Consider the following 14,990-nt stretch of genomic DNA (forward strand, 5'->3'; position numbering starts at 1 on the left):
AGATAAACTATAATGGTCAGTCTATAAAACGCGGTAAAGCGGTACAAACTGCAGTGGAAAAGCAAACCGAGCTAAAGCGAACTGAGTTGTGCCGTGCCGAGTCGTACCACGAAGTGGAAAAGTGAAGCGAGCCGGAGCGTGCCGTGTAAAAGCGCCATTTGAGACAATGTTTATTCAAAATGCATAAAAAAAAAATTCAAAACAGGAAACGTGAAAGAGTCAGTACTTTGTGGAACTGACACTAGAACGATGCAGATACTCCCATACTAAATTTTGGTAAAGTAATTGACCTAGCTGATATATAATTGAAGGTGACTTCCTTGTCAACATAACACAGTAACCATACACATTTTACTTCTTTAATGTGGCAGGACTTGATGTTATCTACTGGGAATTAATTCAATTATGAAATGCCTGCTGCAAGCTGCATCCACTTTTAAGGAGGCTTTTTGACTGAGAGATGTAGAAGCTGAAGGTCAAGTTTATCCTCAAGAATCATCATGTAAAATGATTAAATTATGCAGACAAACTTTTTATAATGTGCACTGATGAATCATGCATGCACAAGGATCAGGAACATACATAAAGCATGCAAACAGGCCAGGGACACTTTTAATTTCATGTTTGTGGTGTATAATAAAACTGCATGGAAATCTCTGTCCGTTGCACTTTTTTTAGACTGGCAAAGAAAGCCCGGAGTTCTTGGCAGCATTACGGCAGGGCAACAAGGGATGTATTCCAACGTGTGTTCCAGCATCCCAGCATGCAACAGCATGACAAGACAACCTGTTCCCTTTCCAGTACCCTCCCCCAATAAAAAGCAAAAGAAAAATATTATGATCAGCAGATGCACTTATTTTCTTCTTCCTGGATGCTAGATAAAACAGACGAGAACAAGAACAGCCTATTTTTCAGCTTGGTCTACCTGCATTTTAATGTCATAGCAGATCATGCAAATAACATAAAGTGATATTTTGAAGAGTGGCCTTTTGATAGGATGTTCTGGAGTACTTAAGATTAGAGGGAATGAGATTAGATCTAACATAACATAAGATTAGAAGCACAAAATCTATAGATTTCAAAATTGACTAATGACTAGTCGTCTAACCGGTATTAAGAGGTCACCTGAGCCCAATCATTCTTAATGTGTTGTTGTGGGTGTACTTTATGGTATCAAAATCCCACCAAATGTATTGTAGCCATGGGTTAAAAAATAATAAGCATGATTCAAAAATGTAAAAACACATGTAAAAATATATTGCACTAACTGAAAAAAAAATATGCAAAATTATCAGAAAAGCAAACTACGTGGTTACGGATCAAAATATAATAATCGTGAATCAAAAAATAACAAGCATGAATAAAACATTTAAAAATGTTACAAATATTTTGCACGAAACTTAAATTTATGTTCATGTTTTTCGCTCTTCTTTCCGTGTTCTGCGCTTGCTCTTCCAAATGTTGCAGTTCGAGTTTAATGTAAATTAGGGCGGGCTAAAGCGTCACCATTGGTCCATAGTTCTAGATTGACAGCTCCTCCTCTAGCCAATCAAACGAAGAGGGGAGTTGACGTCACTCTACTGATGCTCACTCACTCATACAGGGGAAGGACTTTTACTGTTTATGCTATCTGAAACCTGGACACATACAAATAATTAAATTACTCTTTTTTGAGATAGCCTACATGAGAATTTTAATGTGCACACTGGTAATAGGTGTTAAACAATATTACTTGGCACTTGATATTAATATGCTAAGGCAGCTCTAAGTGAAACATCCTGCAGTTTTGAAACACTACATTTCTTTGCAAAAATTAGTTAAAAACGGAAAACGGCCATGTCAACAATCCACACAGCCTACCTATATATATTCAAATGAATAAATATTTGTATGTAAAAACTTGACAGTAATGTTTTCATTGTTTTCCATTGTCAAATTTTTCCGAAGATACAGAGGATATCCTGGTTAGAGGTAGACCGATTAATCGGTCGGTCGGCCGATTAATCGGCTGGTTTGTGGCATTTTTTAACATAATCGGCATCAGCCAATATCCAAGTATATCAAGCTGATTATTAGGCAGACGCATCTGTGGGCAGCCTAGTGTTGTCGTGGAACACGTGTTTGACGCACGCACGCTGCCGCTAGAGTCATTTTCCAGCCGAGTGAGCAGCAGACCTAAATATGAACGCATTCGTGAACTATCGGCACAGGCACAACACTGACCGTTAGTTAGTGGTAGCTGGATTAAACAAGGTTAAAATGCTGGCCAAACTGTGTAAAGTGTGACTGTAGACTAAAAGGTCCAACAGCAGGATTCCGTTTTCTAAAGAACAACAGATGGACGGTGCGTTGTGGTGCATTTAAAGTTTTTGTAAAATATCATTTTCCCATCTGGTGGTTGTTTTTGTCGTTCAACAGCAACTTACAAGTAAAATACGTTATTGTTAGAAGTGAAATTAAATAAAATATAATAAATCTTATATATAAAAAATTAAATCATTTAAAGTTTTTTTTTCTCCTTTTTTGTGATAATTAGGTTATGTCCATTTGTCTTTGTCCGTCAACAAACAAAACAAACTAAAAATACTGTACATGTTTCAGGACATTTTTTGAGAGGATAAAATGTTTTTGTTGAGAAAGTTTGTCTATGTTAAGTAATTATCATTTCTTTTACATTTTATCTTTCGAATAGAGGTTAAAAACCAAGCAAATATCGGCCAAAATAAATCGGCAGCATTAATCGGCCATCAGCCGACCCGGATTTCAAAAGATCGGTATCGGCATCGGGGTGAAAAAAACCATATCGGTCGACCTCTACTCCTGGTGTGATGTTAATGGCAATAATCGAATAAAACTACAGATCTTTGTTTCTGATATTTTTATTAAAAACTGCAAGTGAAGGTCTCAAGATTTAGAATTAGAAGTACACATTTTACACAAAGATGCTACAGTCCATGTAGGCCTGTTAGGAGCATCCGTTTTCCAGTTGTGATCACAATTTTCATTAGACTTTAAGTCCCCCTGTGGTGAAAATCAAGAATTTAATGTTGTTTATATGTCTATGTGGTGTGTTTAATATGCTTTAAGACAAATCATGTGCAAATTCATAAGTCAACACCATTGATTAGCATTTTCTCCTTAAAACTGCAGTGAACCACCAAAGACAGTCTCAAAAATGCGGTTTGAAAGTTACTGGTGTGTAGTTACATTCAAGCTATTTTAAGACTTCAAATAAAGAACTTTTAAATATGTCATTTTGGTGATCAAAAATTAGTTTTAATCCAATCATTTAAAGCTGATAAACTTCATAAATGGCAGTAGCCCACTGTGCTGGCATTTACAAAAATAAAATCCAAAATCCACTTTAGAAGTCCTTAAAATCCCCACCCACCTCCACACTGGATTTACCAAGATGCTGCTGTCAGTCAGAGCACAGGGTTTATACACAGAGGAGAAGGGATAAGAGGAAACAAGCGAACCATCCTATTAGCCGCGATGACCAAGAAACAGTAATAAAACTGTTACTTATAGGAATAATCTGAGTTAGTCTAGTTACCACTACCACCACATAGTTTGTCAGAGAGGTCATTCCATCACTTCTAATGAATAGCAAAACTCAGCCTTGGCCATTATAAATGCACATACACACACAAAAAGTCCCTGGGATGCTTCTTCGGACCACATAACATGCCAATGCAGTGTAAAGACATGCAGCTCAGTCTCTGAGGAACCACGTCTTACTGCATCATGTTGCATTGTCCCTGCAATCTTTACATACTGTAATTGTGGACTGCTCAAAGCAAATCACCGCACAGCAGCAATTGCATGATGGTGCACAGCAGCAAGCCTGCATTCAATCTAAACTCTGGTCAATATGATGAGGCAGCTGAAACTGCATCCATTCCACATTTCCGTCATTACAGTCCAAACCACCACAATATTATTCTTGGTTCTGTCGAGCTCCAATTATTAGAGCAGGAGTTCAGAGCAAGGACAGAGGGGCATGCTCAATTATGCATAAAAAAGTGCCTAAAAGGTGGTCCAGCCTCAGTCCCAGTGACAGCATCTACCAGTCATAATGGAGACCAGCCTACCTCACAGTGAAGGCTGTGGGATACTGGGCTGTAGGGTGCCATAACACATGTCATCAAGGATTATAATTAATGGAACTAACTAGCTAATGCAACATGCAATGCATTGCCCAGGTTAAGGAGGTGACTAAATGCGCCATGCAGGGTCAGAAGATGGACCAGGGATGATGATGGGAGGTGTAACGTTAGGTCTCTCGATTAGAGGTGGACGCGACACTACACCTGATCAGGTTATTCAGCTTTATGCATTGAACAAGGCCATCAGTCCATTTATGTAAGCACAACTATTAGTACAAATACATATTTTAAGCACAGTTAATCACTGAAATGAAGAAAGACAGATGGAATGAGCTTTAAAGCAGGCATCGACAGAAAAGAGAACAGTTTCTCGGTTTGTGCACTAAAAACCCCGTCTATTAAAGCTCAGTTTTGAATTTGACTTAAGGAGATATTCACGAGATATAGCGATAAAGCAGCGATGAATTCCCGCCGCCAGCGCGAGCCAGATGTTAGCAACGCTTCATTGGAGCAGCGCGAAATCGCCAGTACTCACCACAAAACCGCCGAAATGCAAATTATTCTTGGTCACCGATAAATCCATTTGTAAAAGAATCATAGGATGACATTCTTTCCAAAGGTGTTTTCACGCGATAGATGAACGGGCGGCTCCGGCTGGGTCTCGCGCGCTGGGCAAGAGGGTCAGAGCGCGTGACGTAGACGCTCCACATAGAGAGATGCTGTTTCAGGGCATTTGAATGTGTTGCCATGTAGTCGAACAGGAGTTGATTCAAAAAATGGAGTTCCCATCGAAGTAAACTGAAAAACACGGTTACAGAGCGAAAACAACAATCCCTAAACGGTCACATGAGTGACCATCTGCTCGTGGTGCGCATTAACGCCCACAAATTCGTTACTTTGAATAGCTTTGATATATTTGTTTAGTATTATGTTGGTCGGATTTCAAAAGTATTCGGGTTAAACAAAGTCCACATAACTTTGGCGAAGACTAGCCAGCGCCTCATAAAATATTTTGTAGGATGATAAAAAAAAAAAAATACGTTTTTCTAAAGGCTTTTTCAAAATGAACATTAGGCAACATTGCCATCGTGTGGATAAAAGGGTATCGCCAGTGATATTACTGCTTCTGTCAGATGATAACATGTTCACAATCAAATTGTATTATAAAGAGTTATCTCTAAATAATTAAGAAAACATTGGTTTTGCAATTAGTTCTATTATAATGAACACAAATGGCAACTGAGAAACAACAACAATAAATTCCCTCACATTAGGAACTGTTTAAGAGGTGCAGAGTAAGCAAAATACCCGTTCTGCCAGATGGAGTACCAAAGCCTTTTTGAGCTCAGTTCACCTCACCTTCTGCTTCACCCATCATGTCTTTGGACCTCGGCTCATCTTTTATCCTCCTCTCATGTTCTGCCAAACAGTCACACATACTGAGTCTTGGTTAGAAGCCAGCCAATGTTTAACAACCCAGGGCTGTTATGAACCACGTGGGACTATTAGGGATTGATTCTCATGTTCTCACTGTTCATACCTTGCATTCCAGGTCCAATTGAAAGAATAATGGTGGATGGATCCCAGTGTTATGCAGGCAAAATATAAAACAATCAGCAAACAAATCTATCCAGAAAAGGGTTTAGGTGATTTTTTTTCTGTACAAAGGGCATCTTCAGCTCTTATAAGAGCAGTAAATCCTTTTCAGCTTCTAACAATGTCCACATGTGGCTTTTAGCAGATGTCTAACATCCATTTGACTTGCAGAATAGATTAATTGCAGATCCCAAAAGTTAAATGCCCCAGTCAAGGGTGGTATGATGATTTAGTAGGCCTGTCATATCCAGTATGGGTCACCACTTCCTGGAAACTAACCTGAAGCCTTTTACTGTAACACTCCATAATTGAACTACTCCTGCTTGTTTTCATTTTTAAAATGAAACATCTTGATGTCAGAAACTCTTGTTTTTCATCCCCTCTGGATTGTATTGTTATTTTCAATGATAGTAAAGACATTTACAATCTTTAAAGTCCCCGTGAAATCAAAATTGAACCTATTTACTTTGTTAGCGCATATTACTAGTCTTGTGGTGAACAATTAATCCGTGCAAGTAAAAATATATTTAAAAAATGTTTTACCTTGGTAATCTTTAATCAAAATCTGAAAAGTTACTTCCGGTCTGGAACGGTTTCTTTTTCTGATGACGTAGGTTTCACAGCTTGGGTGGGGAAACGCTTAACCACTCCCCTCAAACCGTTAGTTTGCTATGAGCGAGATATGGAGAGGAGGAGCGCTAGAGTAAAACCCTGCCCTCTGTTCAATATTCCGTTTCACTTGGAAATACGTCACAGCACTGGAGAAAAATCGTTTGCAACTTCCGGTTCACGGGGACTTTAAAATATATTAAAATATTTCAGAATATTACTGTTACTAATCAATTAAATGTAGTCTTGAGTGAGCATAATAATTATCAGAACATTAAAAATAACTTTGTGCATCTTTTTAATTATTAGTATACACTAATTAATTTATACTAAATGATTATATTAAATAGAAATGATATTAGTAATGTTGTTTTTACCAATTTTAGTCTTTTTAGTTTTAGCATTAAAATATTTTCCTCTTTGGAAAATGTTGTACACATACATATTGTAAATGTATTAAACAAATAAAAACTTATGAGGATAACAGTGCATTCATCCTGTGAGGCTGACCTATTAAACCATGACCACAAACAGCAATCATTTCATGCACATGCAATTTTATTTAGTTATCATTTATAGGCATGAATTAACAGCAAGTGTAAACATAACTTATACAGCATTTAACACCAAAACAACTGAATCTGAGATTATTTACCATTACATTAATACTAATAACAGACATTCACAATCACAAACTCCCTAAACCCCCTTCCTGTTCTCAAAGGGCATCTCCTTACTTCATGTATTAATTCATGGTAAGATGGCCTTCTTGTGTGCACATCTTTTACTCAATTAATTAACTATTAGACCATAAGGATACTCAAAAGTGTTCAATCCAGAGATTTGCTGAAGTGAGTAATAATGTATGTTTGCAGCTTACGCATTTTGTCATATTCATTGACAGTGTGAGGTGAAAAAGAGCTGTTTTTAACGTGGCAGAAGTTCATCCTATCTGTTTAAATGTGTGTGTTATCTTCAGTGTTCCTAAGGTTTTGGCACATTATTGCGCCATGACATGAAAATCAGCTCTACCTTGACATCAATGCATCTAAGATGTATTGTGTAGTGCACATAACCTGTAGTTTTCATTTAGGGACTTCCTTCCTTCTAGGGTTAGTTATACAGATCACAAGCACCATAGATATTTGAGCCTGACACAAACTAGTCAATGAAGAAAATTAGTGTTTTTGCTTTAAGCAGAGAGCGGGTGTTTGATGCAAAGGAGCTACTGGATACAAGAGAACAACAATTCTTGAAGAAGGGTTTTGGGGGGCATCGTCTTTTATTCCAATTCATCCTCTGGTGCAATGGTGCTCGTCTGCTCAGAGGTAATGCCTAAAATATCAAATAAACACAAATTCATTTCTCAATTACATACATAATTTGACATTAAAGCATTGAAGTTGCAGTAAGCGATTTTTGAGAAATGCTGTTGAAAATGTAAATCAACACCCAAACAACCAATTTTGTGAATATTTTCTTTATGTGTGCTGAAATATGTGCCAACCAGGCCAGGCCACATTCCACAACACTCTTTCAGCCAATTCAGCAGTAGGGAGCCCATGATGGGGGAGGAGAGCGAGTGAAAAAGAGGTACAATTGTAGAAAGACTGAGGCCCCGTCCACACTACTGCGTTTTCGTTTAAAAACGGAGAATTAAAACAAATACGTTCTCCGTCCACACCAGCGTTTTATCTGTGTATTAGAAATAATCTCAGTCCACATTAAAACGACTGAAAACGCGGATCACGTAACCATTCACCAACACTGGGCATGCGCGTGCCGGTGTAAACAGTGATTGACGAATCAGGGAAGGATACGTCATGACTGATAACACCCAATCATGGAGCCAAGCGTCAGCCCCTGCGTAAGCGTTTCAGAAGTCCTACGCTTTGTCCCGTCTACATTAAAACGCCCTCCGGAGATTCAAAACGCAAAACGGTGCTGCAGCGTTTTTAAACTTCTCCGTTTTAGGTCTTCGTTTTTCCCGTTTTAGTCTGGACGGGAGGTGCAAACGTAGCAAAAGGTCTTCGTTTTTAAACGAATACGCAGTAGTGTGGATGGGGCCTGAGAAAGAGAGATGGCTGAGATTTTACAAAGGAGGAAAAGCTCAGAGGAATATAATTGGAAGAAGAAGGGTTACGATCAGGCAAGAGCTAGGACCCATGTTAATATTGGAAAAGCTTTCCAACGCTGGAGTAGTCTTGCGTAACCAGACCTTTAGACTGATGACAGAAGATCTGGACTCCATCACAGCATTCATTGGCTAAGGACCGCCCAGGAGGATCATCTAATTAACCGATATTTAAAGCAACCACTTACAGTTTGTTTTGTCCCGCGTCATGTTTAGGGGTGTTAAAATGTAAAGTTGATGTAGCTATGATAACATGCCGGTGTGTATCTAATATATTGGAATGTTGTACAAGTTTACTGGAACAATGGCACCGCAAACTTCACATACTTTTGAAAATCCAGCGTTTAGTTGTTCCTGATAAGTGTTCATTGTCAGAGTTTCACAAGCCGCGTTTCCATTACCCTTCAATGTGCGCAAAGTGAAACTGAAAATTAAAAATATGCCCACTGGAAACACGTCAATTTAGCAAAAACTCCCATTGATCCCAAAATTTTTTTTATGCTCGCATGAGGTGGTTTTTCAGGCAATTCAAAAGAGGAATATTTTGCGAAACTGCAATAGAAGCACTTTTTCGCATTTACAGGTCACCTGGCGTACGTAAAAGTTGATTATTCTTTAAAGAAAGCACGATATGTTTGGACAGAAGATGAGACAGAGTTCTTTATTAAAGGTGCATTGCGCAAGTCTCTTGAGTTTTTGTAGAACTATGCCCCCTCTGGCGACAAGCAAAACTGCACCCAGAGGTGTGCACGCTCATGGACCACAAACACACACACCATCTATCTGAGTGTTGAGGAGTCCTTAAGGGCAACTAGGGTTAACCATAGGTGCCGGTGAAAAAAACATCATGAAGCCCATAGAACGGCCAATGGCTTGGGTGGAGCGCTTCGTTGCCATGAACATGAAGTCTGTTTCCGTGTGAAGATCTTTACGTGCGTCCACGTTGCCGCTGTCCAGGAGCTTGGCCTGGAAGACCTGCAGCACAGCCATAGAGTGCAGCGGGTGCATAGACCTTATCAGCTATGATAGCATGCCGGTGTGCATCTAATATATTGGAATGCTTCCAGCGAAAATCCAGCGTTTAGTTGTTCCTGATAAGTGTTCATTGTCAGAGTTTCACAAACCGCGTTTCCATTACCCTTCAATGTGCGCAAAGTGAAACTGAAAATTAAAAATATGCCCACTGGAAACATGTCAATTTTGCAAAAACTCCCATTGATCCCAAATTTTTTTTTATGCTCGCATGAGGTGGTTTTTCAGGCAATTCAAAAGAGGAATATTTTGCGAAACTGCAATAGAAGCACTTTTTCGCATTTACAGGTCACCTGGCGTACGTAAAAGTTGATTATTCTTTAAAGAAAGACCTGCACCACAGCCATAGAGTGCAGCGGGTGCATAGACCTTATCAGCTGAGATACACGCACAGCGTGGTTGGGGAAGGGCACAGATGCATGTGCATGTAGCTGTGGGCTTTCGCCCTGTCCACTTGGGAAAAGGAGGCCTGTGAAGAGGCATGGCCACATGCAGACTGGGGTGCAGACCCAACTTCACCACATTACCATGGACGTCAGGGAAAAGGGGCATCCTCCACCTCGAAGCAGCCTAGCGGTGGCCCGTCTGGAAGTACAAGGAGTCTTACTTACTCCTGGTGGGATCATCCGGAGCGCTCTAGGTGAGGTCCAGCTCCATAACCACCTTCTCAAAAACCCTGACGAGCTATGCCTTCTGTGTCGGAGCGCTCTGGCTCCTAAACTGCCCAGTCTTTCTTCAACACCAATAGGGATATTGAGTCTCTGCCAGCACCGAAGGAGACTGTGACGATGGGAGGAGGGCAGAAGGTGCAGAGGGCTCTCGTCGGAGAAATGGACTGGGGAATGGAGCGACAGCAGTAGACGACAGGGAATGCAACGAGCAATCTCCCTCCTGGATCTCAAAACATGCACCAGCAGGTCAGCGCAGTGTATGCAGCTGGATTCCAAGCCGGCGGCCTCAGTGTGGGCCAGGCCCAGGCAGGCGATGCAATTATCCAAATCCTGCAAAAAGTAGCCATCGGATCCAGTCAAGAAGTTTCTTCAGGTGTGTCTTTAACGATGGCAGCGTGAAGAAAAACATTCTGACGTCATTATCCCCCCTCTGCATTTTATACTGCATGAAGGCTCATGAATATTTGAATAGTTGCGACAATTGGCTAGTTAATTCACTGGCGTTATCCTATAGTTTCCCACAGCGTAGCTGGGCTACACAACGTTGAAGTGACCACTCTGGAAAGTTAACTGAAGCTGAGGTTGCTTTGTTTCTGCTTGATAAGTAACATTGGTTTTAACAAAACCATGATTTGCAGCTGCTGTTGAATCACAACTGATTTATCCATACTTGCACGAGCTGTGTGATGTGCCAGCTGTTAGTCGTTGCCTGCGTTACGTAAAATGTTTGTTATTTTGAGGTGGAGCAATAAAGGGAGGGGTGTGTTTCTTTTGGGTAGGGGTGTGTGTGTTTGAATATGACTTAAAATATCAACATTGTTTGTCAGAAACTACTTACTGCACTTTTAAGCATTTCATACCAAGGAGCACTGCAGCTGCCTCCAACTGTAATTGTGGTTAACACAATGCAAAACTCAAAATACTCATGATATAATAATAAAAAAAAACAGGAAGACTCACTTGAAGCATCATCATCATTGGGAGATTTATCCTCATTCTGGGCATAACCAAAGCTTAAAAGTTTGGACATGCTGACTGGAGCTGTTTTCTTCTTATCATGGGAACTGCAATGTAGAAACAATTATCACAAACTAATATAGACTGAAAACATTTTATATTTAATAATGTGCATTTGGAAAATAATATAGGGGCTAAAATGTTTTTATGTTGTTGTTTTTTTGAAAAGAGAGAGATACATACGTCTTTTTGAACTTGTTGGCCTGGTCAATATCTTGTAGTGAGAGTTTCTGCATCTCCGATGTAGCATTGTTGACATTCTGTGTGAGGACATTAGATTTTCAATATGAATTCACAATTTAATATAATGATGTAAAACACCGCCGATGAAAACGGATTAATTCACAATCATAATTAATAATTCCATTCAGCAATAAAAACGGAAACCCACAGATACAGAACATCATTAATAAAAAGAAAGAAGCATGAAGGAAGAATAATGAATGACTAATAATGCAATAAGATGATTCAGTTTCCTGTGTATATGATGAACATGATAGGGCATGGAGTGAGAATCGCAGATCTAATGTTACAGGGTACAGAGCTATTTCAACAGTCATTTGAGGTAGCATTCTGAAAGAACCAGTTCTGTATAGCTAAATATGTCAAACTGGTTTTTGCCAAGGAAAAACCTTTTGGTTTAGTAACCTTAATCCTTTAAACTCTTTGCTAATATAGTAGGCAACTGTAACGAAAAGCAAATGATTTTAAATAATGATTCTCAAATATTTACAATATTTAGTGTTCCCAACTGAGTAGCCACATAGCATGCAGTTTTATCAAATTGTATCTATAAATTTCACCATGAAAAAACAAAAGGTCATTTGCAAAACTCCTGCTTTCCTGTGAGAGAAAATGGTTTGTGCATTTGTCAACCAGTCAAGAAAGTAAAAAGCAGAATCACAACAAAGGAAACAAAAAATGATTGGACCCCAGTTTTTGCTGAAACTTATTTTGCTTGGCAAAAAAATAAAATAAAAAGATGGCAAGATGGCAGCGGGATGAAGAATGGAAGGTTCAAATACACGATGGCTTTTACGGTCTGTGCTAATCCATTCACCTTGTCATTACCAGAATCCCTGTCCCAGGCTGAACAGTTATCAGTTCCAAATGGGGGCTCCAGTTGCTGTAAGGCCCCTTTAGACTCACTCTTGCTGATTCCGTCAGGGGTAGTAGCATTACTTCCGCTGCAAGCATAAGATCAAAAGATTGAACCCCAGTTTCATACCACCATGGATTGGATGGATTGGGGTTTACCCTTTTATGTCTCTACAAACCCCTGTATTTCTTCTGAGAGAAGATTGCAAGTCCCCCATGTCACCCTATTAATACGGACCAGAATATTCTTGAATTGCTTGAACATGCCATGCCTTGAATACCAGAACTAATTGACACATGCATAGCTTCTTTCTCCAGGCCAATGAGTTGTAATAAATTGAGATGATTGAGTCTCTTAAAATCTTGGATCATTCGTCGAACCAAAATTGTGTACAAAACATTATTGGGCTGACCAATTCTCACCTCTCTTGATCATCGGGTGAGTCAGAGAACCAATTAGAGGGTTTGTAGGTGCTGTTAGGTTTTGAATCCACAGGATCATCATGCCGCAGCAAACCTACAAGAGAATTGAAAGATTAGCAGGGCCATAATTATTAGGCATCTTTTAAAGTCAATCAAATCACGTTGTGTTTATTTTTGTAAAAGCAGTAGTCGTTCTGTGCATAAATGCTACACTTTGTTCCTATAGGACGCTATTCTCAACATGTAGTGAATCATAGCAAAGTTAATGACAAATATTAAAATAAAATTCTATACAGTTGAGACACATTTACCCTTCTGTCCTCCTTGTTTCGCAAGTTTAACATAATCCGAGTCAGATGCCTGAATTCCTACACGCCGTCCTTTAGTTTTTTCCTCAGGAGTGACGTCGGCATTCTGAGACAAACCTGGAATCTGTGAAGAGGGTCCAGAAGCTCCATTTGAAGCTTCATGTTGAGTTGATCTAACACCTACAATGAAATTAAAATATTTGCACAATTATTCAAGTGGTGCTTATTGCAGAGCCAAATGGCATCCGGCTCCAGCTCTCTGGACTGAGTTTGACCTAGTCCAGCTCCACCTATGTCGATCTAATGGTTGACGGATAGAGTTATGGGTAAGGTTAGGGTGCGGTTGGACCTTCTAGCACCATCCATTTTACGCCAAAATTACAGCCAGAGAGGGGGAGCTCCACCCATGGCCCTGCAGTGAGCAGCTTCTACAATTAATTGCCTCAATCTTATACAATATTTAAAAGTATTACGTGACAATAATGTAAACCTACAGTGGTCTGTAAAAAAAAGAAACAAAAGTATAATTTGTTGCTCACAAGGGCCATTACCCGGTTTTGTCCGGCGATAGTTGGGCTCGGCATCCATGTCTGGTGTCTTGGTGGTTAGATGGCACTGCAATGGCAGAAAGAGTCCATTAAATGCTTAACATTGATTCTAAATAGAAGATTCTCATTTAATGCGTTCTTAAATCATCCAATTAAACTGCGAAATACTGTCAGTCATCTCGACATATTGAGCGCAGAGCCTTGCTCCGTTGTGCAGGCAGCCGCATATCGACAGCAATCTAATTTACCAAAAGCGAATAAACGCGGCTACTACTGATTACGTTTTTAAACACTGTGGTTATTTTAGCTAGTTCTCTTTGGGATTATTATTGTTTAATAGTTAGCTCCCCAGTCAACCTGGTCGCCTAGTAACAAAAGCAGCATCAGGACCACCATAAGCATCATCTATACATGACATTACCAATTAACTGCGCAGACTTTAAAAACAGAAATTACAGAAATCACGGATAAAAACTAAATGTAGATAAATGTTTAAATATGAAATTACATCGCTATTATTTAGCTGAGGCTACTAAAATGACATGGAAAAGACAAAGCTTACGTCGTGTTAACTAGAAGCAGCGCGCAGAAGGGGGGACGCCTAGATTTCTCTTCTTCAAATGACTGAAGTGTGCTCTGAACCGGGACTGAGGCGCCTCTCCTGCCACCTACTGGATGGGAAACAATCTTCAAGCGAAAACCATGGTAAAAACCAAAACATGACATCACCTGTACTATTATTAACCCTTAAACAGGCAAGAATTAAAAATGCTAAGCAAAACATAATTTATTTTTTATATATAATCTGGACTTAAATAAAACATATCCAAAATATTTGTTTTCTAAATTTGATATATTTTGGATTTTATGAATTGTCTTGAGATTCGTTGCCTGGTTAACTGTAACTGCCACTGTGCGTTTAAAACAATTATATCGAATTCTTCACCTGATCTAATTTTGTGTTGCCATAGAAACGGTACCCTAAATTATTTTAATGGACTCCTACCCTTTTGGGCATCGTCATATTTCACCAAAAAAAAAAAAAAAAAAAAACAATAAAAAATCTATCTCGTGAGACACGTAGAAATTTGGCTGATATAATGAGTTTTTCATAAACTTTATTATTTAAAAAAAAGTTGTTTGTTTGTTAACGGCAGTTCAAAACAGTGATCATTAATTAATAAATTAATCCGCATTTAGCTATATTAAGTTATTTATTTGAAAATTGAAATATGTTGTTCATGTTTATTAACTCAATATTTCCGTTTTAATGTATGGAAGACATTATCTATCAATTTTAAATAAATTATTTAAATAATAGTCAAATTGTACGCAAAACGTGCCAAAATGAAAAGAAAAGAAAAAATCAATTGTTTTAGTTTTCAGATTCATCATTTGATTAATGGATTTAAAATTGACCTTGTTAACGCAGAGGTTTAGTTTGT

General features: G+C 39.0%; 2 protein-coding genes across 4 annotated transcripts in view; both read right to left on the bottom strand.

Annotated features, from left to right (window-relative positions):
• Positions 1–5,095, bottom strand: part of pkp4 (plakophilin 4) — a 41,087-nt gene extending 35,992 nt beyond the window's left edge. Inside the window, exon 1 of the mRNA XM_039689329.2 lies at positions 4,645–5,095. The gene's annotated coding sequence lies outside the window, so the exon portion shown is untranslated. The remainder of the gene's footprint in view (positions 1–4,644) is intronic.
• Positions 5,096–6,854: 1,759 nt separating this feature from the next.
• c8h7orf57 (chromosome 8 C7orf57 homolog) lies at positions 6,855–14,226 on the bottom strand. 3 transcript variants are annotated; one of them, XM_039689335.2, is made up of 8 exons: positions 14,108–14,226; positions 13,537–13,612; positions 13,001–13,177; positions 12,690–12,783; positions 12,229–12,355; positions 11,352–11,428; positions 11,112–11,215; positions 6,855–7,649 (listed from the first exon to the last, which is right to left on the bottom strand). In XM_039689335.2, exons 2-8 carry the CDS (start codon positions 13,583–13,585, stop codon positions 7,597–7,599), a joined length of 681 nt encoding a protein of 226 aa, XP_039545269.2. In that variant the 5' UTR covers positions 13,586–13,612; positions 14,108–14,226; the 3' UTR covers positions 6,855–7,596. The 3 variants fall into 3 exon arrangements, with proteins under 3 accessions (XP_039545269.2, XP_039545270.2, XP_088989985.1); XM_039689336.2 differs by having other exon boundaries at positions 13,549–13,612; positions 14,108–14,216; XM_089133859.1 differs by lacking the exon at positions 14,108–14,226 and adding an exon at positions 14,054–14,072 and having other exon boundaries at positions 13,549–13,612.
• Positions 14,227–14,990: the final 764 nt, after the last annotated feature.

This window comes from Pimephales promelas, chromosome 8, assembly GCF_988280905.1.
Source record: "Pimephales promelas chromosome 8, fPimPro1.hap1.1, whole genome shotgun sequence".
NCBI lineage: Eukaryota > Metazoa > Chordata > Actinopteri > Cypriniformes > Leuciscidae > Pimephales > Pimephales promelas.

What these genes read in the sequence shown, in the direction of transcription:
- c8h7orf57 (XM_039689335.2), bottom strand. Translation starts at nt 13,585, where the DNA reads ATGGATGCCGAGCCCAACTATCGCCGGACAAAACCGGGTAATGGCCCT. An exon ending in TCACCCGATGATCAAGAGAG is followed by an intron (nt 12,356 to 12,689) that starts GTGAGAATTGGT and finishes TTATGCTTGCAG; the next exon opens with CGGAAGTAATGCTACTACCC. An exon ending in CAATGATGATGATGCTTCAA is followed by an intron (nt 7,650 to 11,111) that starts GTGAGTCTTCCT and finishes TTGATATTTTAG; the next exon opens with GCATTACCTCTGAGCAGACG.